Source organism: Phodopus roborovskii, unplaced genomic scaffold, assembly GCF_943737965.1.
Source record: "Phodopus roborovskii unplaced genomic scaffold, PHOROB, whole genome shotgun sequence".
Taxonomy (NCBI): domain Eukaryota; kingdom Metazoa; phylum Chordata; class Mammalia; order Rodentia; family Cricetidae; genus Phodopus; species Phodopus roborovskii.
The window spans coordinates 26,813,155-26,839,205 of record NW_026126482.1 but is presented as its reverse complement, the minus strand read 5'-3'; the positions used below and the strand labels follow the sequence as shown (position 1 = coordinate 26,839,205).

The following is a 26,051-nucleotide window of genomic DNA, read 5'->3' as shown; positions in this document are numbered from 1 at the left end:
AAGCACGATGCATTATAAGTTGAACACAGCTGGAAGGCAAAATTCATGGAAATAGCTTTTGTATTGTAGCTGGGTCACCAGAGACACTTCCTGTGACTGCCAAAGAGGAAAGCCGAGAAGGGGAAACCCCTAGGTCAAAATGAAAGCAAACCCAAGCTGTTTGTTCATTATCTGGTTTGAATAGGTCACCCCGCTGGGTGAGAACACATTTCCTAATATTAGTGTGTCAGGAAGAGTGGAGGTGGAGTGGGGGTGGGTGGCAGCATTTACCTTTCTTCTTGTCCCTAGGCAAGGGACAAAATGAACCACATCTTTTTACACAAGCATCCCCACTAGAGCAAAGTAGAGCAATAGATTTTTATTTAATTAAAATAGATTAAAAACAGACTGTGTAAAAGAATTAGAATTTTCAATAATTTACTATTATTTACATTAGCAAGTGCTGGTCGTTAGTAGACACAGTGAGGAGATGAGCTCACAGGACCCAGACCTTCCTGTGGTCCAAGCTGTCAGCTTCCTTTCCTCCCCATCCCTTCCTTTCTGATTCATCATGGTAATTATGCCACTAAGTGCACCAGGGGAGGAACTTCAAGCACCCTTGGTGGTGGTAACAGTATCACAGCCTGGCAGAAGAGCTCAGATGCTGGCAGAGAGGAAGAAGGAAAACTTTACACCAGGTTCATATGCACATCACCGAGAATGCTTTCCCCTCCCCGAAGCCAGCACCTCCCTCTAGACTTGACATTGTGTAAACACTCTTTCCAGCAGACCCCAGGTCCCATTTCCAGGGAGGAGAGGTAAAACCACACATCTCAGGGAAGCCCTGAGTCACTCAATATCCCTTGCAACTTGTGGTCCAGACCTTGGTGACTTATCAAAAATCCTCTTAAAATGCTTCATGCCTTTGACACGTGAGGGAAAGGTGGGGAGTCAGGGCATGTGACCAAGTGGAATGCTCCCCTCAGTAGGCAGTGAGAACCAGAGGAAGCATGGCCCTCAGGAACAGTGCCTCCCAGGAGAAGAGGCAGGCTGGTGGGGCTGAGTGCAGATACAAGGCCCCTCAGAGCTGCAGGACATGTGACCTCCTGTTGCTGGAGTCAGCCTGGAGACAGCCCTTGGACATCAAGACATGCCTCCGCTTTCAGGATATCCAGGCCTAGTGAACCTCAGGACCTGGGAGGCCAGGCTGAGCAGCAGCTTTGGCCCTCGGGGCCATTCAGTGGACAGCATGAGGACATGCGGTCAAGGACTGAGGCAGAGAAGGCCTGATGGAGAGGCTCAGTCCAAAATGTCTGTCTCAAATGGAACCAGGTGGTAATAGGACAAGTTGGTGACGTAAGCTGCAGGGTCGTCGCCATCCTCCAGCTCTGGGGTGAACTCGACACCATTCTCAAACCTGAAAGAGATGACAGAGGTGAAGGCCACCTTTGGGGACCCCAGCTAGAAGAAAGAGAGGGCAACATGTAGCCATTGCAGGCAAGGATACTGAGGGAAACAGGCTCTGTGAAAAAGGATGAGGGACATCAATGAGATGAGGTCCTTCCCAGGCACGTGGCAGACACATGGGAAGAACCGTGAATATACAGATTGGATAAAATGGGTGGCATTGCACAGGAAGGACTTCTGAGCTTTGGTGATTTTGCAATTACTGTCTGCATCTGTTTCAGCGGGTTAGCCAGGGCTTCATGGTTCCTTTTCTTCTTTCTTTCTTTCTTTCTTTCTTTCTTTCTTTCTTTCTTCCTTCCTTTCTTTCTTTCTTTCATTTTTTTTTTTTTTTTTTTTAGGGTTTCTCTGTATTACTTTGGATCCTGTCCTGGAACTTGGTCTGTAGACCAGACTGACCTCGAACTCATAGAGATCCTCCTGCCTTGGGATTAAAGGCGTGTGCCACCACCGCCCAGCCATCGTTCCTATTTTTGTGGTGATATTCTGGCTTCTGTTCTATGCCAGGCCCTGTGTCAGCTTGGAGAGCAGCAAGGGATGGGCAGCTGTAGGGTATATGTCCTCAGGGAACAGGAGTTTGCAAGGACACCAGGGAGGGACACTACAGGAGGCTCCCTATGGTCATGGAGGGAGGTGGCAAAGCCTGGTTTGATCCCAGCTGATTCAGTCTGGGAAGGGTGAAAATTACGTGGAATTGGAAAGCTTACACAATGTGTACACAGGACCATCCTGAACTTCCCACCACCTGCTGTACCTTCATCGCCTCCCCTCAGACCAAACAGCGTCCTCAGGAGGAGAGGAGCAGTCAAACGTCTCAGGACCCTCCTGCCTCGCCTCCATCAGGCACACCCCCCCTCAGTGCCCACTCACTGGTGCCCACCACCCTTCTGGGGCAAATTTGGGTGCTCTCTGAAGATTCCACTGTATGACAGCCCCTACTCACAGCCCAGGGTCACATGGTAGCACCACCAGCCTTCCAGTCTCTGAGTGTTCAACAGCCTACTCCTAAGAGACTGATGCATGTTTCGGATTGCAGTTACTAGAAATACTGCAGAACTTCACAGAGGGCATGACTTTAGAAGCTTGCATGAGAATGTGGTGAGAAACTGTGTTGACAGAATAATCCCTTGGCCTGCTTCACCTCTAGGCATGCCTGGTCAAGACACCATGGGATGCTGCACCCACAACATGCAGTTTCTTAGGGACCTCCGGCTGGTAGAGATGGCACTCTGGTGCACACTGAATGAATGTTCATGGAAGAGAAGTCCTTCACCTTTGAGGAGGTGCTGGCCAGAAACTGTCATGGTAGGAGTCAGTTTCACACCACCAGCTGCTACAGGGCCTAGGTCTGCCTCCACAGCATTCCTAGGGACCCCTTTCTCTCCTCAAGAACACCCAGCAACAAAGCCAGACCTCCTGTCAGTCACCCTATCTGGGACTCTGCTACCCAGGTAATTCACCAAGGAGCTGACTGGCAGGAGCCAAGCATGCGTGTAGCTGTTTCTGTGGGCCTCTAGGTGGCAGGCTCTCTACAGTACATTCTGGTCAGAGGTTCTATTGCAGAGGTGGGAGAAAGCAGGCCACCGTGGCCATTGGCTGTGCAGCCCTCAGTAATCAAGGCCTCTCTCTAGAATAAGGTTCTAATGAAGCAAGCACTCATGGGCTTGTGAGACCACACGTGTGTCCCAGCCCATCCAGGAGGTGTAGAAGCATGTGGTTCCTGGATCTTGGACCAGAAGATGGGCTTTCATACCTCAGAGCCAGCACAAACTAGATCCTAGAGCTTTGCAACTTCTTCAGAACACCTTTCACATCTAGTGGTTGGGTAACTAGGCCTCTCTTTAGATCACTTAATCAAACTCTCACTATGAATATGAGGCAAGCTTTCAAAATAGGGACCCCTAGCCTGGCAGCGTCTGCTGCTAGGTGCCTTGGGGCCGTGTCCATCCCTTCCTATAGAGCACTGCACAAGCCAGCAGCTTTTAACCCCATGTATGAAATGACATCAGGGGCACACTGTGTACTCACAAATGCTCAGTGGAGTCTGCATCCAGGAGCTGGTCCTTCCCGTTGGGTATGCTGTGGTCAATGACTATTGTTTCTGTGTTTGCCAAACAAAATCCATTGGACCTCATGATTTCTGAAAACCAAAGCCATAAGGAGAGGTCAGCACTTGGGTTTAGAATTGCAAGACTTATTGTAGATTGATCCATCTCAGCCTTGGCCAGAGGAATTTCTTTCTGCAGCGGGCAGTTGTTCATGCAAACTCATAATTGATCATGGTGCTGAGAATAAGTGATGCTAAGTGCTCAGCCTCAAATAGGACATGTACAGCAACCCCTCCACGGCTCAGGGAACATTGTGGAAGAGGGGACAGAAAGAATGCAAGAACTGGAGGATGGGGAGGAGGGCTATGAGATGCTGTCTTCTGGTATGGATGTAGCGGTTGTACCCAGGAACTCCCAGCAACAGTGGCTACCTGAATAAGACTGGACCCGCCAACACATGCCGTGGGTGGGAGAGGGACCCCTTCCTGAGGAGACACATGCAGCCAGCTATGGGAACCATGGAAGGGAAAGTGATATTCCTCAATGGTGTAGATATAGTCAGACTCAAGAAATAAATAACCTTCCATCTGTGCTTATGCCAGCAACTCTAATTAAATATTGAGTCACATGTAAAAAGTCATGAAAATAGGAGGGGGGACTGTAAAGAGAAGGGGTTCAGTGTGGAAGGGAGAGGGTGACAAGAGGGAAAATTGGGTGAGAGGATGATACAGCACTGTGTGTGTGTGTGTGTGTGTGTGTGTGTGTGTATGAAAGTGTGAAATAAAATGTTTAGAATTGAGGTTTACATTAATCTCCACCTTCTCCATCAACTATTGCCCCTCGTTCTCTCTCCTGCTGCTCCAAGAATCCTTCTAGGGTTCAGACAGGCAGTTTAAGGGGCTGACACCAGTGCCCACAGGAGCAGTGTACCCATCTCCCTGAAGGAAGATCCTCTGGCTATGCAAACACCTCTCATGTGCCCTTCCATGTGGGTTTACAGTGAAGGATAGAGGGAAGCAGATAGATGACTGAGCTCAAGCTTGATTCGGGATCTGTGCATCACTGTGACATGTGGCATCACACAGTCTCCCTGCCCTTTCTGATCTCAGCCCTGCTGAGACCCAGCTGGCAGTACCCACATCCTGGTTGGTCCTAAGCATCAGATGAGATCAGAGTGCAGTTTAGATGAGCAGCCTACTGGCTTTGCTTCCTAAGACTGTATATGTGCATTGATATATTCCCTGTAAGCACAGACATGGGTTCTTTAGAAAAATCAACAAAAGCGGCTTCCTGTATTCATACTGGCTGTTGGGTCCTAAGGGCTATGTTATGATTGGAAGGGCTATGATATGGTTGGAAGGGTCTGTGGCAGTCACTAAGCTGGAGGCTTAGACTGCAGCCTTGTGGCCTTGGGACTCTTCTCCGTGGGACACCTCCAAGACTGTATTTGAAAATCCCCAAGGATTTACCTAACTCTAGTATCCCATGATGTTCTGGGCTCCATCATGGCAAGCAGGCACCCATTTAGTTACAGACACCTTGTCTGAACAGCAAAACTTATGATGTTCAAATAGCTAATGCAAAATGGGGCAGTGTTTCTGGAATCTGCATCCATTCTCCGTCTAGGCTTTAAATCATCTTTAGATCTTGCATAATACCTGATGCAATGTAAATGATATGTAAATCATTATTATAATGACCAAGGAGAAAGGGCTACACTTGATTAGTAGACTAGCACTTTTCCCCAGTATTTTGGCCTGTACTTGGTTGAGTGCACAGATTTTGGATCCACAGATACAGACAGCTAACTGTGTAAGAATCCAGAATGACTTGTCTCTCTCTTTGTTATCTACCGCAGCTTTGACATTTCAGAAGAGGACTGCGTTTCTCTCCCTTTCCTAGGAGCTCAGCAGTCTTCTAGGGGCCATCTTGGCCTTGGGATCTTCCCCTCTCTGTGAGCCTCATTCAATTCCAGTCCTTGGCTCTTAGGCCATTTTCAGGACCACCTCTGTTAGTCCTCTCAAGCCAGGCTCTCACCCTAAAAGACAGGCTTAACACCTACCCCAAAGGGTATGTTTAGTTCACAAGATTGAATCCTCACACTAGGGACACAGCTGACTTAAGTCCCTCCTCTCCTCCTATCACACACAGCTAACAAGAATACCTTTCCCTGTCTTAAGGGTTATGGAACATCAGATGCCTTTGTTTCTAAAGGATTATCTTAGTACCCCCCCCCCCACATAACTGACTATAGTCTAATTTACTCCTAAATATATAAATGTGCCTTTTCATGGTGAAATTATAACTTCCTATTTATTTTTTAACCTTTCTAGTCATTTGGTGCTCCATTCTGTGAACTCCTCTCCAGATGTAGAGAATTAGGGAACTACCCAGAAAGGAATAAAGGAAACTAGGCTTCCTCTTCACTCTAACAAAAGATTATTCATCAGTTTGCCAAGTCTTTGCTGAAATGCAAGTCTGACTTCCTGGAGAAGGGGCCAGCATATGGCATGGGTCTCTTGTCAGTCACAGCAGTGGGCTCTCAGCTTCTGGCTCCCTCCCCTCCCTGTTCCCTGGGAGGGACTCTACAAACCAATAAGGAATGGGTCTGGGAACTCAGGTCATCATCTCTTTGTGCCAAGAACAAAAGGAGCTACTGAGCTGTCAGACTGAACATCACCGAACTCCCCCTCCCCCCGACAAAGTTCCGATTCCCTCGCCTCCCCACTCAAAGGGTGTGGCAGCAGAGAGCCACTTTCTTTATTGTTCTTATTAACTCTGACCCAAATCCGTCCATCTCAGGAAGTGCAGGCAGCCCCAGTGGGGGCCTCTGCACAGCTAACTGACAGCCTAAGGGGGCTCCTTCTCCCACCCCTTGCCAAGGGGAATCTGGGTGGGGAAGGGATCCTGGGAGTTCAAACAGATGCCACTGATGCAAGTCACTTCTGTATGAACTCCAGAAGCTACCGGCATGCCTAGTTTTGCTAAATGTGAATTGTGGAGTTTAGGAATCTATACTGGTCCCTCCAGAATAGATTGGGAACAAGTTACTCCTCAGCTGTCTATGACAAAGAGCCTTTGGGAACATAAAGGGGAGCTAGAGTTCCCAAGGCCAGTTGGACGCTGAGGACAATAAGTATACTGGTCTCTAGTTCCTCAAAGTCCCAGCCCCAGGTCACAAAGGGACCCTGTGCAAATTGTCAGTATTTCACAAAAGGTGATCCCAAGAAGCTCTTGGTCCCTCTTGGATCGCCACCCTCACCCTCATCACTCCGAGCCATCAGCTAGATCTATAAACCTTTATTTAGTACAGCCATTCCAAACTGGCTTGTAGAGGGCTGGCTCACTGAGAAACACTGACATAGAAGTGAGCACCACAGCAGGTTCAAACCTAGCCAGGCACACACATGACTCTACTATACCTGTGCTAGCTAAAACCGGAGCAAAGATTCTGGGAGGAAAAAAAAAAAAAAAAATCACGAACTACTTTAATTTTTGAAGTCACATCCCTAATTCTTAAAAAAGTTCATTTTCAAGCTAACCTCCCCCACCCCTATGCAAGGATTAAACTTAAGGCCACAAATATGCTAGGCAATGGTTCTGCCACCGAAGCACACCCCAGACCTCAAGATACTTTTATATATATATACCTGTGTTCCTATTTTGTAATTAACTTTAGTATTACAGGTAGTCCATGAAGGTGTAGACAGGGCTCTAACATACCATACAGCAACTCCCCTTACTGTCAACACTTCTTACATTAGGGACCCTCATCACATTCAGGGAATGACAAGGGGGCAATGCCACTAAGTGTAGAGCCCTTTCAGTGGGGTTTCCCTAGTGATCTACTCACAGCCTTTCCTTCTGCCACAGCTATAATCCAGAACTCCATGTTGCACTGAGCTGACTATGATGGCTCCTGGTTTTCCTTGTTTCTCATGACTTGTAAAGAATTCAGATGAGTTACTTTACAACTATTCCTGGAGCTTGAGTCCCAGCTGGTTAGAACTAAGTGATATGCCATTGGAAGGAATCCCACAGGGCCCATTGAGTGCCCTTCTTTGGAAATATGGGGTGCCAGCATGCATATGCACACCACACAATGTCTACAGGCCCACTATCCAATATCCATTAACAAATATCTTAGAGAATAAGGCCTTCATACTATGCAAACCCTGAACTTTCACCCACTGCTTAGCTCAGCTCCAGCAATGTACGTTTTTATTTATTTATTTATTTTCATCTGCCAATCTGTGTACATGGTGCCATAATAGTGATTTTCCTAATTTGTAACTGTGGCAGAGTTTCCATGTAACCTATACCACCATCCCTTCAGGTCATCAAGTCTCTGATTCTGTTTCTTCTGCAGATCTTTAGTTAGCCATGGTGGAATTCTTAGTATAGCCTTCCTCCCTTCTAAGTCCTCCCTGACATTGTATTTTAGTTTATCCCAGCCAGCAACAGAACAAAAGCACAAACAATATCCTTTTATTAACTGGTTGACTTGTCTATCCCCACAGAGTAAAAAGTAAGGATAAGATTGAAAAGAATTAAGAAAAAAAATAGTATTTCCTTTGAAACGTTGAATGGGAACAACCCGCTTTTGTGGCTGAAACGCATCGGTCCTACTGGCCATAACTAGGTGGATCTAAGTCCTCTGTTTCCTTCGTGCTGCATAGCTATAGCCTCACTGCAGAACACTTAAGAGCTGTGCTCCCTTATGCTTAATAAGCATCCAACACAGGAAAGGAATGCCTGAGTCTGGGTGGTTCAGCACAACCAGTGCCTACTGCCATCTGGTGGAGCCCTCACCACCTACAGCCTCAACATTGAAAGAAAAGTCTGGACCCTCAGAGCCTAGATCAGCCTTCCCTATGGGAGGAAGGGGGTGAGGGGATTCTGTGCCAACTCCCTAGCACCCACCATCTCCCCAAATGTCAGAGTGCATGAAGAAACTCTTGAAGGGAAGGGAAGACGGGTCTTAGGAATCCCTTAAGAGAAAAGGGGAAAGGGACGCTGGAGAGATAGATGGATCAGCTGTTACAAGCAACTGTTGCTCTTGCAGATGACCTGGTTCGAGTCCCAGCACCCACATGGTAGCTCATAACTACCCATAATTCCAGTTCCAAGGGATTCAATGCCTTCTTCTGGCCTCCATAAGTACCTCATGCATGTGGTGCATAGACATACACTCATAAATATAAATATTAAAAAAATAATAAATTTTTCAAAAAGGAAGAAATAAGTGTGGACATCTCTGCAGATTATTGAATGTTTCTGCGCCCGTAGTGGAGAGTGAAGCACCTGCTAAGTGGAGCTGGCAGGATACCGCTCACTGCGCACACTCCAGTTAATATTCCTGCCCTCCAGCTCATGTGAGGATGCTCTGGTTCCAGACAGGCCTGGTTGTTCTGGGAGCTAAAATAGGAGGGCTGGGAATACCAAAGGGTAGCGCCTCAGGAGTGGAAGAAACCTGTGGGAGAGTTCCAAACACTTCTGAGGACGGAGGCTGTCCCCAGGCTGCTGCCTCACATAGCAACAACCCCACATCACACATGCACACACACACTCCATACCTTGTGCCAAGACTTTTGGCGGCAGGCCATTCACAAATTCCCTGCTTGTTAGCCAGGGTTCTGTACCAAGCTGGCCCCAAGCCAGCCCCTGGCCAAGTCTTTCCATTGGGGCCCACCAGTGACTAAGGGGCATATTCCCAAGGCCACTGCCCCATGTCTTCCTACTCACTGTCCCGGCCATCCCTGGTCTTTTCTGATTCAGCAGCTTGTTTTACAGTTTCTTCAGAGCCAGGCATCTCATATGGGCTGGCGGCTCAGATACCCAAGAATGACAAGGTCCCTGCCTCTGAAGGCCTGGATGCTGCACCTCTGTTATGACCAAAGGCCGCTAGGGAATTCTCCCATAGCAGTAAGGACCTTGCAAAATACCTTGCACCAGTCCTTGCAAAATACATAAAAACAACCTAAAGCCCTACGTGGAGTCTGCATTCACCCCTTTAATTCCACCCCATTGTTTTCAGCCTCACAGGACAAACACACACCATGTGGTCATTATATCACAATATGATCATTACATGATAAACTAAGGCAGGACAGGGGACAGGGACATGGGGCTTCTCCAGAGGCAGCTCCTTGACATCATCTGTCCCCTCAAGTGTGATGCCTCCAAGTCTCATCTTGAGACAGTGTCCCATCCCTTTAAGGATTCTGCTATTCTCTTTCCCATTTGTCCCAAACAATGAAATTACACAACATGAAGGCCTAGGACCCTGCACTGTTCCCACTCAGACTTAAGAGCAGAAGCTTGCCCATGTGTCAGGGTAGGGAAGCAGGGCCCCATCTGACAACCAATGAGACTTCAGAGACCGTGGTGAGCCTCACTACTTACAATAAGCTATATAGAAGTTTCTAGAAGGCAGGTTCTAGTTACCGAGGAGCCCTAGGCTTTCTCACTGTCCACTCTCCTTTAAGATAATCAGGAAGCTGCCAGACACCAATGGCCCCAATGGATCACCCACCCTGCACACTCACAGTCATGTCCAGGAGATCTATCCCATCCCAGGTCCTAGAACCCACCCACCCAGTTTACCCATGTACACAACATGAGTGTTGCGGCTGTGTGGTAAAGACACAACTGCCTGTCACTCTGTCCCTGCCAGTCTTCCCTCTTTGCTAACCCCTCCCAAGGATGGCACTGAGCGTCTCATCAAATGCCCTCTGTTCTTCCCAAGGGGATGGCTGAGCCCACCCACCGAAATGCCACACTGGAAAAGACCTTGCAACCACCATAGCCACCGAGAGCATTTCTCCCATGCCTTCACAGCAGCTCTTACCTGATATTTTGACAGGACTTTGAAAGCTGGGTTGAATTTTATGGACATTATCATTTTTTAACACCTGATCCAGAGGCGATCTTTCAAAGAAGGTGAGTACAACCTCTGACCTAGAATACTGGGGATAAACACAGTCATTACTGAGGCTGAAAAGCTCTCCACAGCAGGTCCCATAGGTGTATTGGGGTGGTGTTTGTGCACAGCAGAAGAGGTAACCCCAGCTGATACAATGCTCAGAAGGCAGCCCTGGACCTGTGACTGGTTGATGGCCAGTGAGTGGATCACTACAGCATCTTTGTTTACGAATGGCTAACAGGCGAGGCCTCTGGCTAGGGTGGGTGGCTCTGTAGAATGCTTTGCACACAGCTGGCATATCACACCCAGCTCCCTCCCTGACTATCAGCTGGGTTGTTTCTACTTCAGCCATTCGCTGGGGAGGTGGGGGTTGGGGTGGACAACAGTGCTAAGGAGTTCAGCCTGACCCTTCGGGTTCTTAGTTCTCCACATCAAGCTCAGACTCAGTATGTGAGTTCCAGGGAGATGGAACCCAGCACCATGGCTCCCAAAGATGCTGACACTGCCCCTGGCTTCCTGGCGCCTATTAAACCTAAGCAAGAACCTCCCTCTGAGGAGAGGGAGGAAAGCAAGGGCTGCTGCTTCTGTAGAAGGCCCTGTTCCCTCCTGTTTCATTCCTCATAACTCGAAAGAACCTAGCAGAGCCCACAGAAGTCTTCCTTCCCTTGATTGTCTGCCAGGATGCCCAGTGGGAATGAAACACGGAGTGAGTTACAGGAAGCTGTCTTCAAGTCTGGGTGGTGACGGCCACTCTGGCCTCCCTGCCCCACCTAGACATCTTGCTCACCTTACACGGCATGCTGATGACAGTCTCCAGCAGCTTCTCCACCTCATTGAGCCTGGTCTCTATGTCATGTGCTTCTTTGATGGCAAGCAGTCCTAGAGCAGAGACAGAAACAGCCAGGTCAGAGAAGCAAGCAGCCTATGATGACACAGATAACAGATACACAACAGGTGTCCCACCATGAGGGCTCCAGCCCTATGCCATCCCCAACAGCAAAATGCCCTGTTCCTAAGGTAGGGATGTCTCAATATCGGCCATGAACTCTTGAAATCACACATAGACCCGGACCCAAAAAGATAAACATTTTTTCTTTCTGCCACAACTCAGCCCAAATCATCTGCCATGGCCATAGCTGTTGCTTTTGCAGTCTGAAGTGACATGGGAAAGCTTCCATGAATTTCATCTCCACAGTTTCACAGACAGACAACGCCCCCTACAGTAGATCTCAACCACCTCTGCCTGCATTTGTGGGGTTTACTTTTGGTTTTGGTCTCCTTTTTCAGGTGAGATTATTTGGCTTCGTAGCTTCTCTTTGAATGCCCCAATGGCCAGCACCACTACTCTCCCACTTTATGATCAGCACTAAGCAAAACAGGGGTCACAGGACCCTGAGCACTGAGATACCAGGGCAGCTGCTGAAGGTTGGTGGTGGGGTGGCATACACATCGCGGAGACATGAGGCAAAGGAATCATTCTCACCTCAGCAGAGTCAGGGTGGAGTGGCTTCACAATTCACCATGCTACCCAGAATGGCATGCAATCTGAAACTTAGGAATTGTTTGCTTTTGAGAAGCTTTGCTTAAAAGAACAGAAAGCCAAGCCTGAGGAAAAGGAGACTCGGTGCTCATGCAGCCTTGCGTGTGAGTGCTAACCTGTGAAGTCCTGCACTACCCATGCCCCTGTGAAGCACATCCATGATGTATGACTCTACTGCAAGTGATGCCACACATCCAAAAGTGACAGCAGAAGGACGAGGTGGAAGGTCCCCTGCAGTGGGACAGTCTGAGGCCATGCCACTAACACCGGGACATAGCCAGAGCTTAGCCAGAGACCCTCCTCGGTTGGCATCAGTATGATGACTAAACAAGGGATGTGTGGCTCAGGACCTACCAGTCCTGCTGACATAGGCAAGGACTCACTCTGCCAGTGACAGCTGCCCAGACCACAAGGCCTGTGTGAATGGAGTCTATATTTAGGCAAGTCGTCTAAATGCAATGTTCGGAAGGGAAAAAGATCTCAGAGAAAGCCCCTGTGGGCATGAGTCATGGCTCTCTCCAGGAACCCAAGCATCAGTGCTGGTTATAGGCACCACAGAGTGGTCCCCACAGGCTATGACTGGCTGTTGGGCTGTGCAGTATTTTATTTTTAAAATCTTATGGCTTTAGACCATACTTGGGAGATGTGAAGTTTTCTCTGTTTCCCATGAGCAATACAAATATAAGACTTCCCACATCAGTTTCTCTGAGCAGCATTCAAGGGATGGAATTATGACTCCTTTGTACACTAGCTTTGTCCAAGACTCTGCATGGCCAGAAGGGCACAATCCCCAGGATCTGTGACAGAACCTCAAAGACCTAGACCCCAGAACTATAGCCAGTCCCTGAAAGTTTCTCTCGGGTGCTTGTCTGGCTTTGTTCACAAAAGGCAAAGTATTAAGGTTTAGGTAACTGACCAACTGGATCAACATGATTAAAGTAATTTCTAAAAACAAACTGATTGACATTAGGAGGGACCAGAACATACAGTCCCTGGGAGCTCCTACCAGAGGGTCCCCAGAGGCAATGAGAGGACATTTCTAAGAGGATAGCCTAGGCTAACCCTAATGCCTACATCACTGCCTCCTTCACCTGGCCCTCCAGGTATGCAAGTACCCCTGCTTGTTGGTAGCATGCTTTGATCCTGCCCCTTCTTCCTCCCTCTCTCCCTCCTCAGCCGTACTGGTCACGGGTGGTCAGCCATGGAATGTGCAAAACCCAGAGGAGACAGAGTGGGTTGTGACTGCTTCACTGGAAAATCCTCAGGCTCCATATACACCGCATTTGTCCGTGTTCAAGGACAACACCCTAGCCATCCCCAGAGGAAGGACTGGGCCACTCCCTCCCTCTCTTCTCAAGCCCCACCATAACCCTGTCTATTGAAGAAAGGAAAAGAAGAAAACACCAGGGTGCCAGATTTCCTGAATGTCTACCCAAAGCCCTGAGCTCTTTAAAGAGAGAAATAGAAGTCATATGTGGCATGATGGTGTGTTCGGGGCACCACGTGGCATGTATGACGGTGGTCTATAAGAGGCATCACCTAGAAACAGCGCAGCTGGCTCAGCTGGTGTAAACACACTCATGATGTCCACACAATGAGAGAAATCAAAGACTCTCGCCATCATTAAGAGGGCGTGGCTGCCTGCACAAGGGTGTGGCTGTGTACACACCCCAGAACAAGGATGCAGGACTCTTTGCACTAGGTCACTCTGAACATCCTTCCTTGCTACAGAGCAGTCTGCAAAGGACAGAGCCTTGGAAAGTTATTTGTAAAGAAGAAAACAGAAAATCACATAACAATCCTACAGGTGACTGCTCCCTTCAAAGAAGCAAAGCTGTCTTCCGATTTCCCAGAACTGCAATCCTAGATGGGAGTCCATCACGCTGACACAGCAACTAATGCTATTCTCTGAAAGCGTGGTTCATAGGAGACCAGCCTCTTGCACAGCCAGTGTGCAGCCAGTCTACACCAGGAGGAAGCATCAGTCTGGGTTCTCAACAAAGGGGCTTTGATTCTGGCTCATTAGCTGTGATGACAGAACCCTGGTTACATCTTTGTTTCTCTTGGTTGAGTTTATAACCGCCAAGGGAGAGAGGTAAATACGCTCTGCTCCAGCCAGTGTAGTGGTTTGAACCAGAATGTCCCAGATAGGCTCAGAGGTTTGAACACCCACTGGGTGGCACCAGGGAGGTTTAGTAGGTGTGGTCTTGTTGGAGGAAGTATGTCACAAGAGGCAAACTTTGAGAATTTAAAAACTCGCATCATGTCTAGTTCTCACTCTTCTTGCTTATGGTTCGAAATGTGAGCTCTCAGCTCCCGCCTCCGGCTGCTTGCCCACCGCTGGCTGCCAATCTATCCCAGCCATTTTGGACTCTGGAGCTACATGCCCATGTAAGCTCCTCCTTCTATGAGCTGCCTTGGTCAGTGTTTTTATCACAGCAAGAGGAAATCATCTAACACAATCGGAATTTCAGGACAGTCAGGTTTCACAAGGAAAATATAGAACACCCAGTGAACCGTCAATTTCAGATAAACGAGAAACACAATAGTAAAGGCTGATCTACTGAAAATAGCGTTTACTGTTTATCTCATGTTCAACATGAACTTTATGCCTTGCACTCTGCCTTTGCTATGGCCAGGCTACAGTAGAGAAAAGAAAGGGTATCCTTCAGGCTTCTAGAAACAGCATCAGCATATTGGCCCTGCTGGATCCCCAATCCACCTTACCAATCCCACGTCCTGCTATTTCTCACAGCTGTGGGACAACACTAAGAGACAGGTCCTACTGGCCAACAAGCCTCCAAGGTCCACGGTGCAGCCTCTGGCACAGTCAGAGGCACCATGGTATTCAGACTACAAAGCCCTTCAGGTTTGGTTGCAACTGCTTCCTTGGACCAGTCTTTGTGCTTCTGAATGAAGGCCCTGTGGTGTTCTTAGAGAATGTAAGAGTGCTCGAGACTCGAACAGGGAAACATCGGAATGCGGTAGGAAAGCCTGTGGGACACTCACATGCAAACTTGGGAACATCAGGTGATTCTCTCAGAAATTGAGAGACAGGTGCTTTCAGCTGTCAGTTCCCGAGCTGGCTCCTTGCTAACCGTCAAGCTGGCAGTCTAAGGTGGCTTTCTTAATGTGACACATCCAGAAACCACCCTCACCCGACTGACAAGGAACATTGGCCTTTAACCAGGTGGTACAGCAGCTTTGCAAAATGGTGTATTCCTCTGTGTTTGTAGAAGTTTTCCTAACAGCAACACAACCTGGTGACCATTGCTACAGCCTTGGGGCTGAGGAGCACAGCCTCAAGAAGCAAGCATTCAGCACCCTGCCCTTACTCCTATCAGCCCCCAAGCCAGCAAAGCACAGATGAGTCACCACCAGCCACCTGGCTTCTGACAGCCCCAAGGCCCAAAGCTCATGGTGTCCTTCCTTTGGGATCACTTCCCTTCAATCATCTTAAGAATGTTTTCTATCATTAACACACACACACGCGCGTGCGCGCGCGCGCGCGCACACACACACACACACACACACACACACACACACACATCCCTCCCTCTACTCTGGAGCTGCAATGCAGAAAATGAAATAAGTTTTCCTCTGGAAATTTCTCATTGCTTCACACTCCTGGGTTTCTTAGTGTCAGTGCTGGTGGGATCCCCAAATGCCTGCTGTCAATGTGGCAATAAGCAGACTCTCCAAGCACCACCTGTGAAAGGCTGAGTTCGGAGTGCAGTCTGCCTATGGGTCTCTGCTTTGACTTTCAGGGACAGGTGACAAGAGCCATGGATCTAAGTGGATGATCACTAGCACAGTGCAGTATTTGCTCATATTTGCATATTTTCCTACTGCACCTGCTGAGTTTTGGCCTTGGAACTTAAGTCATTTGGTTCTTTCTTCTTTCTTTCTCTTTTGCCATTTGGTTTAGGCTGGCTTTTCGAAATGTCACTTGTGTATAGGAAGCCACAATTTCAACTTTATTATTTAATGTACTTAAATACAATAGCTCTAGAGTACCTGATGCTTCTGGGTTTTATACTCCAAATACCATTAGTGGTTTAAGAAAAGTCAGTCTGTAGCTTCCTAGAGGCCCTTTCTCCCTAAATGGCTTTAGCCTTGCAAGAAAAGAACTGAGAATTTGTGCTTAACGGATTGCATCAAAAGCAAACACCTGCTTCATTCCTGGAACCAATATTGAATGAAGCAAAGATAAACAATTGTGCTTTCCAAGTCACTTCTAACATGGTTTTGCTATCCGAGATTGTAATGGTGAACAACATAGCTGTGAATATGCAGACTTGCATTAAAAAAAAAAAAAAGAATAAAAATAAAGCTTCATTGAGTGGGTGTAGTTCTATAATCGGCCAGCAGAGGGTGGCAACATGCCGCATAAGCTTAAGGGTTTCACTCAAACTCAGAAATGACAATTGCCCACTATTCAACATGGGAAGAATTTGACCCAGAAGGTTTCATAGTCCCTGAAATTTTTCTGGTTTTTGAAAAAAGTAATTACTCATATACCTTCAACTTCTAAAATTTACCAACACATAGTTTGTGACACAAGAATTTCATTCATTTAGCACAAGCAGTTAGTCAAAAGCTTGAAAAATAAACAACATGATACATAAATGTCAGCAAGTCAAATACACATAGTCAGAGACTAAATAGTCTAAATAGTCAGCCTGGCTGTGCACGGTGGTTCATTACTTTAACCCTGGCATTCAGAAAGCGAAGGCTGGCCTGGTCTACACAGAGTTTCCAGGCCAGCTAGAGCTACAAACACCTTATCTTAAAAAAAAAAAAAAGAGTCAGCCTAGAGCTGCTCCCCACTCCCAGAGGGTGGCTTAGTCCCTAAAGGGCTTTACCTCACAAGAAAAGATCAGTTTGTGGTATTTTTATAAGTGACCTGGACCAAAACTGAATGAAGCAAACATAAACAAATTAGTTTCCTAATCTCAGAAACCGGAGTCTGAGGTCCCAGAGATCTGTTAAACAGAGCTTAGTTTCCACACCTGTGACAACTGCCTTGGGCTTCTGCAGACTGGCAGGGGCTGGTGGGGGTGGGGTGCCATGGGGATGGGGGTGTACTTGTACCCAGAGTGCTTTGGCAGAAGAATCCTGCTCATAAAAGCAAGATGTGGTGGAGGTCAGCAGAAGTGAATGCATTAAGGAATGTACACAGCCCACAGCATCTGCCTCTCCAAAGACGGAAGAAGCTCTTCACAAAGGACAGCCTGGGGGTTCCTTTCTATTGGGGACATTTTCAAATGGGGCCAGAAAACAAATTGCATTGAAATGGTTTTCTGTCCATTTATCAAATGGATCCATCAACACACAGCACACAGAAGGGTTAGGGTTAGGGTTAGGGTTAGGGTCAGGAGTATTCATTTGTGCACTGTGAAAGAGGTACACACAACCTCGGGGCTGGGGCCTGAAAACACACATATTTTGGAGACAAGATACTTTAAATTAAAAAAAAAATCAATGACTTCTAAATAATCTATTTTCTTTTTCTCCTTCCCTGCCTCCCTCTTGCTTGCTTGTCGGCTGGCTTGCTAGGGATAGAACCCTGGGTCTTGAACACACAAGGCAAGAGTTCTCTCTCCTGAGCAGGAAGCTCAGCCTCTAAACAGGTAGCCATCACCACTCAGAAAGTGGAGCCTAAGAAGTAATGGGCTCCTAATTCTTCGTAAGGCGGGTGTTCCAGTGGAGGCTTTCTCACTGGAAAACGGCAGTGACTCTTTGCCCAGTGCAATTGCACAATATAGCTCATGGCATGCACATGCACACTTGTGTGTTGACACAGGGCAGCACAGTGTTGAGCACTACCCGGTCACGGGAACCCTGCCGCAGCCCAGAGGACTCTCCCCTTCCTTCTGTCCTATTGATCTGGGCACAGCCAGGCTTACAGGGACCACAGACATGGAGGTGAGGAGTGATGTCCCATCCTGGAACCACAGAGGTGGAGGTGTCACTCTGCATTTCGCCCAGGACAGATGTTGGAAGGTCAACACTAGAGGAGATGCCAAAGAGGCGGAGCCAGAAAGGAACTTCCCTGGAGCCCAGGGGAGGAAGCAGCTCTTCCTTCCACGTCTGAAGTTTCCTACTCCCAGCAGGGGCCTCCTGCTGGGACGAAGGGGCTTTCTCGGTGGGAAAACAAGCCTCTGAATCGAACTTTCTGATTTTTCCTGTTTTCTTAATCCTTCCTCTCTGTTCACTATTCTCCCCCCTCCCCCCCCAAACTTAAGCAAATTCTCTTCCTAAAACTCACAGGCAAGTTTTTAGAGGCCATTCCCAAGCCAGGCTGGGCAGCCAGCACAAGCTTGTGATTCCAGCACTTAGGAAGCTAGGGCAGAAGGATATTAAATTCTGAGGCCAGCCTGGGCTACAAGGTGAAAGCCCATGTTAACAAAACAAACAGAAAACTCATTCACTTGGCCATTCCTTTCCTCCTGGGCTGGAGATCAATCCTGAAGCCTTCTTCATGCTAGATATAGGCTCTACTAATGAGCTACCCCTCAGGCCCTGCCAGTCTGTCTTAAATAAAAGGCACAGGGTACCTAACCATTTCCACCTCTCCACGCAGGAAGGGCACGCTGTCTAAAGTTCCCAAACCAAAGGTCAAGGTCGGTGTGGCCCAAACTGTAGCAGGAGCCCTGCCTCTCCTGGGCATTTGTGCTGGCCCCAAGGTGGTCAGGAGGCAAATCCTGGCCACATACGGTTAGCAGGGTCTTGGCCCTAGGACAACACAGAGCAGGAACCCACTCGCCCTAGCAGGTGAGTGCCAGAAGGATGAGCAGATTTGGAGGGTGAGGGAAGGCTGGAGGCCCACAAGAGGCCCTGAGGCCCGGGAGGGTGTGAAGTGGTCAGAGCTGAGGTGGAAAGAAAGACAAGTTTGTGGAGACCACAGTTTCCCAGGCAGGCTCTGGCAAAAAGCACCCCAAATGCTTCGCAATTCTGTTTCTTAGAGTGATGCACACAATGACCCAGGATTCCTCAGTAACTGACCCACACCAAGCAGTAATTACTACTTTGGGTACCAATGAAGCCACAGGCCCAATCAGTCCCAGTGTGGTTCGTGGTACACTCTCTCTCTTAGCCAGGACAGAGTCACTGGGAGGGTGGGGTCACACCTAGAAGGGACACTTTTGTTGGGAGCTCTTAGGTGAATCAGCCTTGCAAGACACACTGGTCTTGTTGGGCACCAGGCCTCCCCACATTATCCTACCTAGAGGCCTTTTATTGGGATTACTCAGGGCATGGGATAAACAGTTTGAGAAAGCCAGTAACTCCATGTGGCTAGCTTGGTGCTGGGCACTTTGTGGCTATTACTCAGTAGGACTCACCACCTTGTCAGATAGTTCTTATTGCTAGTATAGCAAGAATGAACCACCAGCAAGGAAGTAAGGGGAGGCAGGTTTGAGAGAAAACACATACATGGATTGTCACCATGAAACCCATTACTTTGTATGCTAAATAGAAGAGGAGGAGGAGGGCAGAAATACCAAGCCTTGAGGATCGAGCAACCTGGCTGAAAGCCATGGGGCAAGCAGCAGGTGACAGAGCAAGGCACCCTGACTGTCTGGGAGCAAATGTAGGGCACTCCTGTGATGACCTGGCCATGTCCCCTGCCTCGCCACCCAATTCCTAGACCCTTGATGTTCTCACACAGGTGGCAGGAGAGGTAATGGTGGGAATAAGATGTACTATGCCACAAAGTCCCTTCCACTCCCCGCCCTTCCCTATTCTAAGTGCTGAGACATATTCTCCTCATCAGCAAAGGGTAAGGAAACTTTGGTTCTCCAAACAAACAGGAAAAGGAGTGTGCCTGTATCAATTAGAAGAAAGATGTGGCTTGTGACCATCACTACTCAAGCTGGGGGTGGGGTGAGGACAGGCACCAGCCCTCAGCGTCATCAGGACAGGTAACAGCACACGAGCACACATACCCGCGACCTGGCCTCATTCAGGAGCTGCTGCGGCTGCCAGGAACAAACAGAGCATAGGGCTATGGCTATTCTGCCCCTGTCTCCTTACCAACAGGGACAAAAGTCAGATCAAGGGTCTCTTGGGGGCTTCTCCAGACTGAGAAGTGACAAAACACAACCTTTTAAGTGACGGCAACTAAAACCAGCCTGTGGGCGCATAGTGTGATCCATAGACGCCAATGGCGAACAGAAAGGAGGGCAGCTCAGAGGTAGAACGGGTGCTTAGAACACACAAAGCCTTGAGTTCAACCCCTAGGACACAAAATATAAAAATTCCATAACCGTCTTTCTGTGAAACGACAGTGCCAACACACGACAGCAGGTGCCTTCGGTCTACTGTCCCTAGCCTGCTGCTGGCCCAGGGGAAAGCACCGTGACTTGAACTTTCACCTTTGAAGATACTCAAGCAGAACACAGGCTAACTTGTGCCTCCCTGCCAGCCCCTTGCACCCTCCCAAGTTCAAGCCCACACACCTCTTTTGCAGCAAGCTGAGCTCTGCAGAGGGCCCCACAGGCCTCGTCTTTGATTCTCTCTCTATCCATGTCCACAAGTACCGTGGTTGCTCTTATTTCCAACTATGCACATGCATAAATGGCTTTCCTTTTACTTCTGGAATGTGTCACCAAAACAGCCAGCTGAGAAATATCAGGTCCAAACTGCTTGTTGAAACGGAAGGATCTAAGTTCCTGGAGGGCAGCCTGGGGGGCACAGGGTTCAGGGTGCTCACAGTGAGGTCCAGTGGAGAAGTAGCAGTATCTCTTTCAGCATCTCATGGGCAGAAGCCGGGAAGTAGCCACAAGGTGCTGGACCAGCTATGTAAGTTCTAACTGGTTCCACCTAGAGTTGGAAAAGGCAACCCAGGTGCTGTGGTTATCCAAGGCATAGAACAAGATCAATGGCGTGAAGTCAGGCAGCACTCTCCCTGTTTGGCGGTAACATCAACCTTCCACCTGATGTCCAGGGGAGGGCAATGTGATAGGGAACTGGAGCAGACCTAGGGAACTGAGCACATGTCTGTCTGGGATGTGGGAGTCAGGTGCTGTATCCTGGTCCTGTCCCAGCTGTGGCTCTCAAATCTAGGAAGAAGCCATGTCCTGAACACTGAAGAAGTTCGTCATTGGTGATGAAATTGAATATAGCAAGGACAGAAACACCATGCACAGGTTCACATTACAAATTGTGCTGCTAAAAGCCAGGTTCCGGGCATACACCCTCAGCCAGCACCCTCACATCATAATCCCCTGGGATGGCCCCACTGAAGCCCAGGGTAAGTCCTGTGCCAGAATTCTGGGCTTGTGCTGTGGGTCACATACCAACTTCTTGACTCTCAAGTGTTCCCATGGCTTCCAAGCCAATCATCCTTCTCACATCCATCCTTTTCTCACACCGGTCCATTACCCATGGTCCCAGCAGCCTTCCAGCAGCCCTGCCTCCATGCTCTCCATCTTTCTCACCACATCAGCTGGAGCTCAACTCAGATCAAATCAGTTCCCTGGCTCCAAGCCCTCAGTGATGATGGCGACCATGACTGACCACCATCTGCCTCTCCAGGTCCCTAACCACACTCTGTAGCCACAGTGACCTCTTTATTACTTGCTGATCTTGTCTATGAATGCATTTCTCCTAACCAAAATATAAAAGCCAAAAAGACGGATAAGCCGCAAGGTTGTTGTTGTTCACTCATTCCATTGTCCTCTGCACCTGCACAGTGCCTGGCAGCCAATGTGTGACCTCATAAATGAACGGAGACCCAAAATGAAGTTACCAAAGATGCGAGCTCACCTGGTCACTTTGAAATAGAATCTGTGGCAGCAGAGGTAATCGGGCCAGCTCGAATGTCACAGATCTGTAATGGGTGCTACTAAAAAGAGAATCAAAATACTCCAAGAGCCTCAAATGGTCCACAGGAAAAATTTGCATATTTCTGCTCTAAGAGGAAGACCTTATGTGTGAGGAAAAATTTGCATATTTCTGCTCTAAGATGAAGGAAGACCTTATGTGTGAGATGTAAACAAAGTGAGAGGTCTCGTTCACAATCTGAACCAGTAGGTAATACACACCACAAAGGACTTAAACCCAAGACAAAGCCGCAAGACAAAAGAGCAAAAGAGTAAGAGGGGGACACCTTGGCAACCCAAACATAGTGTCCACAGGAAGCAGCTACCATCCCTACCCAGGGTTGGAGGACAACACAAGGGGTGTCTATTTCAGCCCTAAGTGGTAAGCTACCAACCTACTGCTAATTGTTGTCTGGAGAGACCTGATGCAGTGAAGAAATGATACAGAACAGTGTAAGACAGGTCCTGAGATCAGCACTACCCATGCTCATCCAAACAGAGGGCCAGGAAGGTGAGGGAGTGAACACTGGCCTCCACCTTAGCTCTGCCTGGGTAGCACAGGACACATGGGAAGCCTATGGGCATCCACCAAGTATAACACAGCAGAAAGAGAAGAGAGTCTGGTTCTCCCCACCTAAAAATCTCTCATGGCAATTCTGGAGGAATCAAGGCAGCGGGGTCAGCACCTCTTCAACTGCAAGGGGATTCAGAAATGCAAAGTGGAACCATGGCAGGGGCCCACTGTGTGTCAGGAGCTCAGCCGGCCAGGGGCAGTTCAGGGACCCATTTCCCTGGGAAGCTTTTCTAATAAACCGAGAGCACAAACCTAACCCAGCCCAGAAATTTAATAAATACAGACTTGGGGATCTGACTGACTGGAATTAAACTGCCAGCACTGGACACAGCTGCATACCTTTCCTGTTTGAAGTTTGAAAATCCGGACAATCTTTTAATGCAAATGACACATTTGCATGAAAATGAGGTAGAATCTTCTTTTGTAATAGCGATGAGATATTTTACTTGTGGACTTGGTACACAACTTCCCTAGAATCGAAGGATCAAAGAAAGAAAAGGGGCCTTCCTGGCTTTGTGAGACAAAACTCGGTGGTACTAGGGGAGAACCAGCAGAGAGAGGAGAATCAGACAGATCATGATTTATGGTCACTCCTCTACTGCTCCCAGGATTCATCTTCATTCCGTCTAGGGGGTGCTAGCTGGACCTTTGTAAGAGGTTTCCATTAGATAAGGATGGCCACCAGTGGTGGACAGTTCTAATACTCACATAGCAGGCTATCAGAAACTCCTTTCCCTCCAGCCCCTGGGACTCACCCCAGCTACTCCATCACCGCATCTAACCCCCACTTCTGCATTCCCCCATCCTTTGGATACCTGGAAGCGGCTCTCCTAGCCCTTGTTTTACTCTTTTGGAGACTGTGTGGTCACACGGTGGCACCTGTGACATTACTCCTGGCCTTTGTATAAATACAAAAGAGGCCAGGTGAACAAGGCAAGGTGATTTCCTCCTGTCTACCCCAGGGGAGGCCTTTTTCTCATGTGACTCTACCCTGAAGCCACACCCCTTCTGACATCCTCTGCTCCAGGGCCAGAAGAGGCTGGTGCTGAGAGTAAACAAGTGGCATTTACAGACTTACTGTCATCAGACACTACCAGGCATTTCACTCCTCACAAAAACCCACAGGCAATAGGTATTGTCATAGGTGTAGACCAGGTTCCAGTTTGCCTAGGGTTAACAGCTGAGTTCTGAGACCCACTCAGAGGGACAGCCTGGAAGTTTAACTTGTTTATGGCCTGCCTTATTCCAAAAGAAGCCACTGAGTAAAACACCGACCCTTCCTTACGCTTTCTTGATCAGACATTCTTCTGTTAAAATGAAAATGTAACAAATAGCAAATTTAAAACAATAGAAACAGGTCCAATCTTGAAATAGTGCTCAGCCCCTGGTAGGGGCTGGGATGGAGATATAAGCAGGCTTGCCACTCAGGGGCCTTCACACTGGCTGGCTTTGGGAATCGGTCCAAATGATGTGTCTGCCAGGGGATGTGTCATGAGGATGAAGCTAATTACCCACAGAATCCACACACGGGTGGGGCCTATCGCCCGAGAGAACGGAGGTTATCTCAGACCTTAGACAGACAGACGGCCAAGGAGATATGTACCGGCTAACCTTGAGTACCTTCGCCCCAAGCTGCCCCAGGATTGCTGCCTGGGGGACTCTGAAAAGAGAGCTGGGGTCCATGGCTGTTGGAACCCCGGGAGGCCACACACTGACGAGAAGAAGTCTACTCCAAAACTCTATTCGTCCCACATCTCATTCTTTCTCGTCTCAACCAAGCTCTCTCAGGTTTCCTTGCTCTTTCAGTCCCTTTGCTGGCAGTAGGAAAAGGGAAGCCACCCTGTTTGAGAAAACAAGAGTCACAGCCAACCAGGACCGTCACAAGGCTAGGGAGGAGGCTGCCATGGCTAATCAAATCCGAATGCGGACCCAGCTCAGGGGTGGGGACCCTGGGCTGGCCCGACAGATGCAGGCAGGGCGGCCCCCTCCTAGGAGAGGTAGAAAAAAATTGCTGCGTGGCACTTCACGCTCAGGCTCAACTGTCCTGGGGCAGAATAGAGACAGAACCTCTCCCAGGCGGGACACAGGCAGCGATCAGACCCGAAGCGGTTCCCCAATTCCGAAACTCTACAATTGTCTCTACTCTCTTCAGCAAACCCAATCGAGCCGCCACTAATTCTCCATAGCTGGGTAGGCAGCTGGAACCCAGTAGCTGTCAGCCCCGGGTGTCGCCTCGCAAAGCTCTGCCTTCTTCAGAAGCGACTCATTCTTTGGGACAGTCAGGCAAGAGTCCTGCTGACCTCGTCCCCTTTCCCAGCCACTTATCCTCCAGGAGTGTGTGCCCCAGGCTCCATGCTGGCTCCCAGTCCTTCCTGAACGCCACTGGGTGCCCTTCTTTAGGGAACCCGGGGTCTAGATATCAGGTGCCAAGCAGCAGAGGGAAGAAACAATCTCAGTTTAACTCTTCTCTCTGACCTCATTGCACTTTGACACGATCTCGTCGCTCTGTTCCTCCCCCAGAACCACTCCCACAGCCCGCAGCCCCCGGCGCCCCGCAGCCCCGGTGCCCCCAGTCCTGTAGCCCCGCACCTTGCCGCAGCGGCGCGCGCGCCAGCTCGGGCCGGTCCTCGGGGAAGGCGTCGCGGAGGCGCTTGCACAGGCGACCCAGGTCAGCGAAGCTGCGGTGCAGATAGAGCACGCTGCGGTCGGACCACTCGGTGCGGATCTCGAAGAACTCCTCCTCGTCGCCGCGCCGGCTGACGATGAGCCTGCGGATCCCGTTCACCCAGCAGCCGCGCACGAACATGTTCACGAGCGACGTGCCCTCAAACACCGCCGAGGCCATGCCGCGGGCCGCGCATGCCCCTGCCTCCGGGGGTGCCCTCGGCCCCCGCCCGGGGTCCTCCTGGGCAGAGTGATTCCAGGAAGGAGCGATCAGAGGTCCTTAGGACGCAGCCGAGCCCCGCAACGGCGGCCAAGAGCCTCGGTGGGGCGAGGTTGGTGGCCCGCGGATGTGCCCGGACTCCCTGTACACTCTGAGGCGGGCGCCGCCGCCAGGAGTCTGTCCCGCCGTGCAAGTCGCGGCTTTATAAGGCACTTCCCATCGCGGGCGGCGAGGGCGTCTACGTCGAGTCCCGGCGGCGGCGCCTCCCTCCCGCTTCCCGCTGACCCGCCGCGGGCTGTCCTGGTCGATCGCTCCACGCGCGGCGCTGCCTCCCCTGTCTACCGGCTGCTGAACGAGGTACCCTGCGCTCTCCCGGCGAGCTGGGACACTTTCTACCCTTCCCTGCTATCCACATCGATCTTCGGGATTCTCCAGCCTGAGTTGAGCACTCTGCCCAGCCCGCGATCAGCAAGTTACTAGAGTCCCGGGTCGGCGCCGCTCGGGGCGGGGGCGCGGGCACACACAGCGAGGGAACTGGGGCAGTGGGCTTGGTGTTGATCCCCGCGCCGTCCTCGACCCGCCCGGTCTGTGCGTGGCCTGGGCCGGGACTCAGGCAGGCCCGCCCCGTGTCCCCTCGGTTGCCGGCGTCTCCGCCCCTAGTCCTCCCGCGCATTCCGGTCGTGCCTTAGCCTAGCGGAGGCCGGGGACGCGGCAGGACAGTACGACCACCAGGCGAGACCACGTAGTTCAAAGAGGAGGAGCCCCCAGGAGGTCGACCAGCCACTCCAAAGGTTGTCCTCCAAAACAGCT

General features: G+C 49.6%; 1 protein-coding gene across 2 annotated transcripts; it reads right to left on the bottom strand.

Moving 5' to 3' along the window:
• Nucleotides 1–343: 343 nt before the first annotated feature.
• Nucleotides 344–25,619, bottom strand: Pxdc1 (PX domain containing 1). 2 transcript variants are annotated; one of them, XM_051194462.1, is made up of 5 exons: nt 24,947–25,588; nt 11,204–11,295; nt 10,342–10,459; nt 3,472–3,583; nt 344–1,396 (listed from the first exon to the last, which is right to left on the bottom strand). In XM_051194462.1, exons 1-5 carry the CDS (start codon nt 25,200–25,202, stop codon nt 1,279–1,281), a joined length of 696 nt encoding a protein of 231 aa, XP_051050419.1. In that variant the 5' UTR covers nt 25,203–25,588; the 3' UTR covers nt 344–1,278. The 2 variants fall into 2 exon arrangements, with proteins under 2 accessions (XP_051050419.1, XP_051050418.1); XM_051194461.1 differs by lacking the exon at nt 344–1,396 and adding an exon at nt 1,944–2,229 and having other exon boundaries at nt 24,947–25,619.
• Nucleotides 25,620–26,051: the final 432 nt, after the last annotated feature.

Coding starts and splice junctions, on each gene's coding strand:
- Pxdc1 (XM_051194461.1), bottom strand. CDS start 25,202: ATGGCCTCGGCGGTGTTTGAGGGCACGTCGCTCGTGAACATGTTCGTG. Junction 10,460..11,203: donor TCATCAGCATGCCGTGTAAG/GTGAGCAAGATG, acceptor GTTTATCCCCAG/TATTCTAGGTCAGAGGTTGT. Junction 3,584..10,341: donor AAGTCCTGTCAAAATATCAG/GTAAGAGCTGCT, acceptor TTTGGTTTTCAG/AAATCATGAGGTCCAATGGA.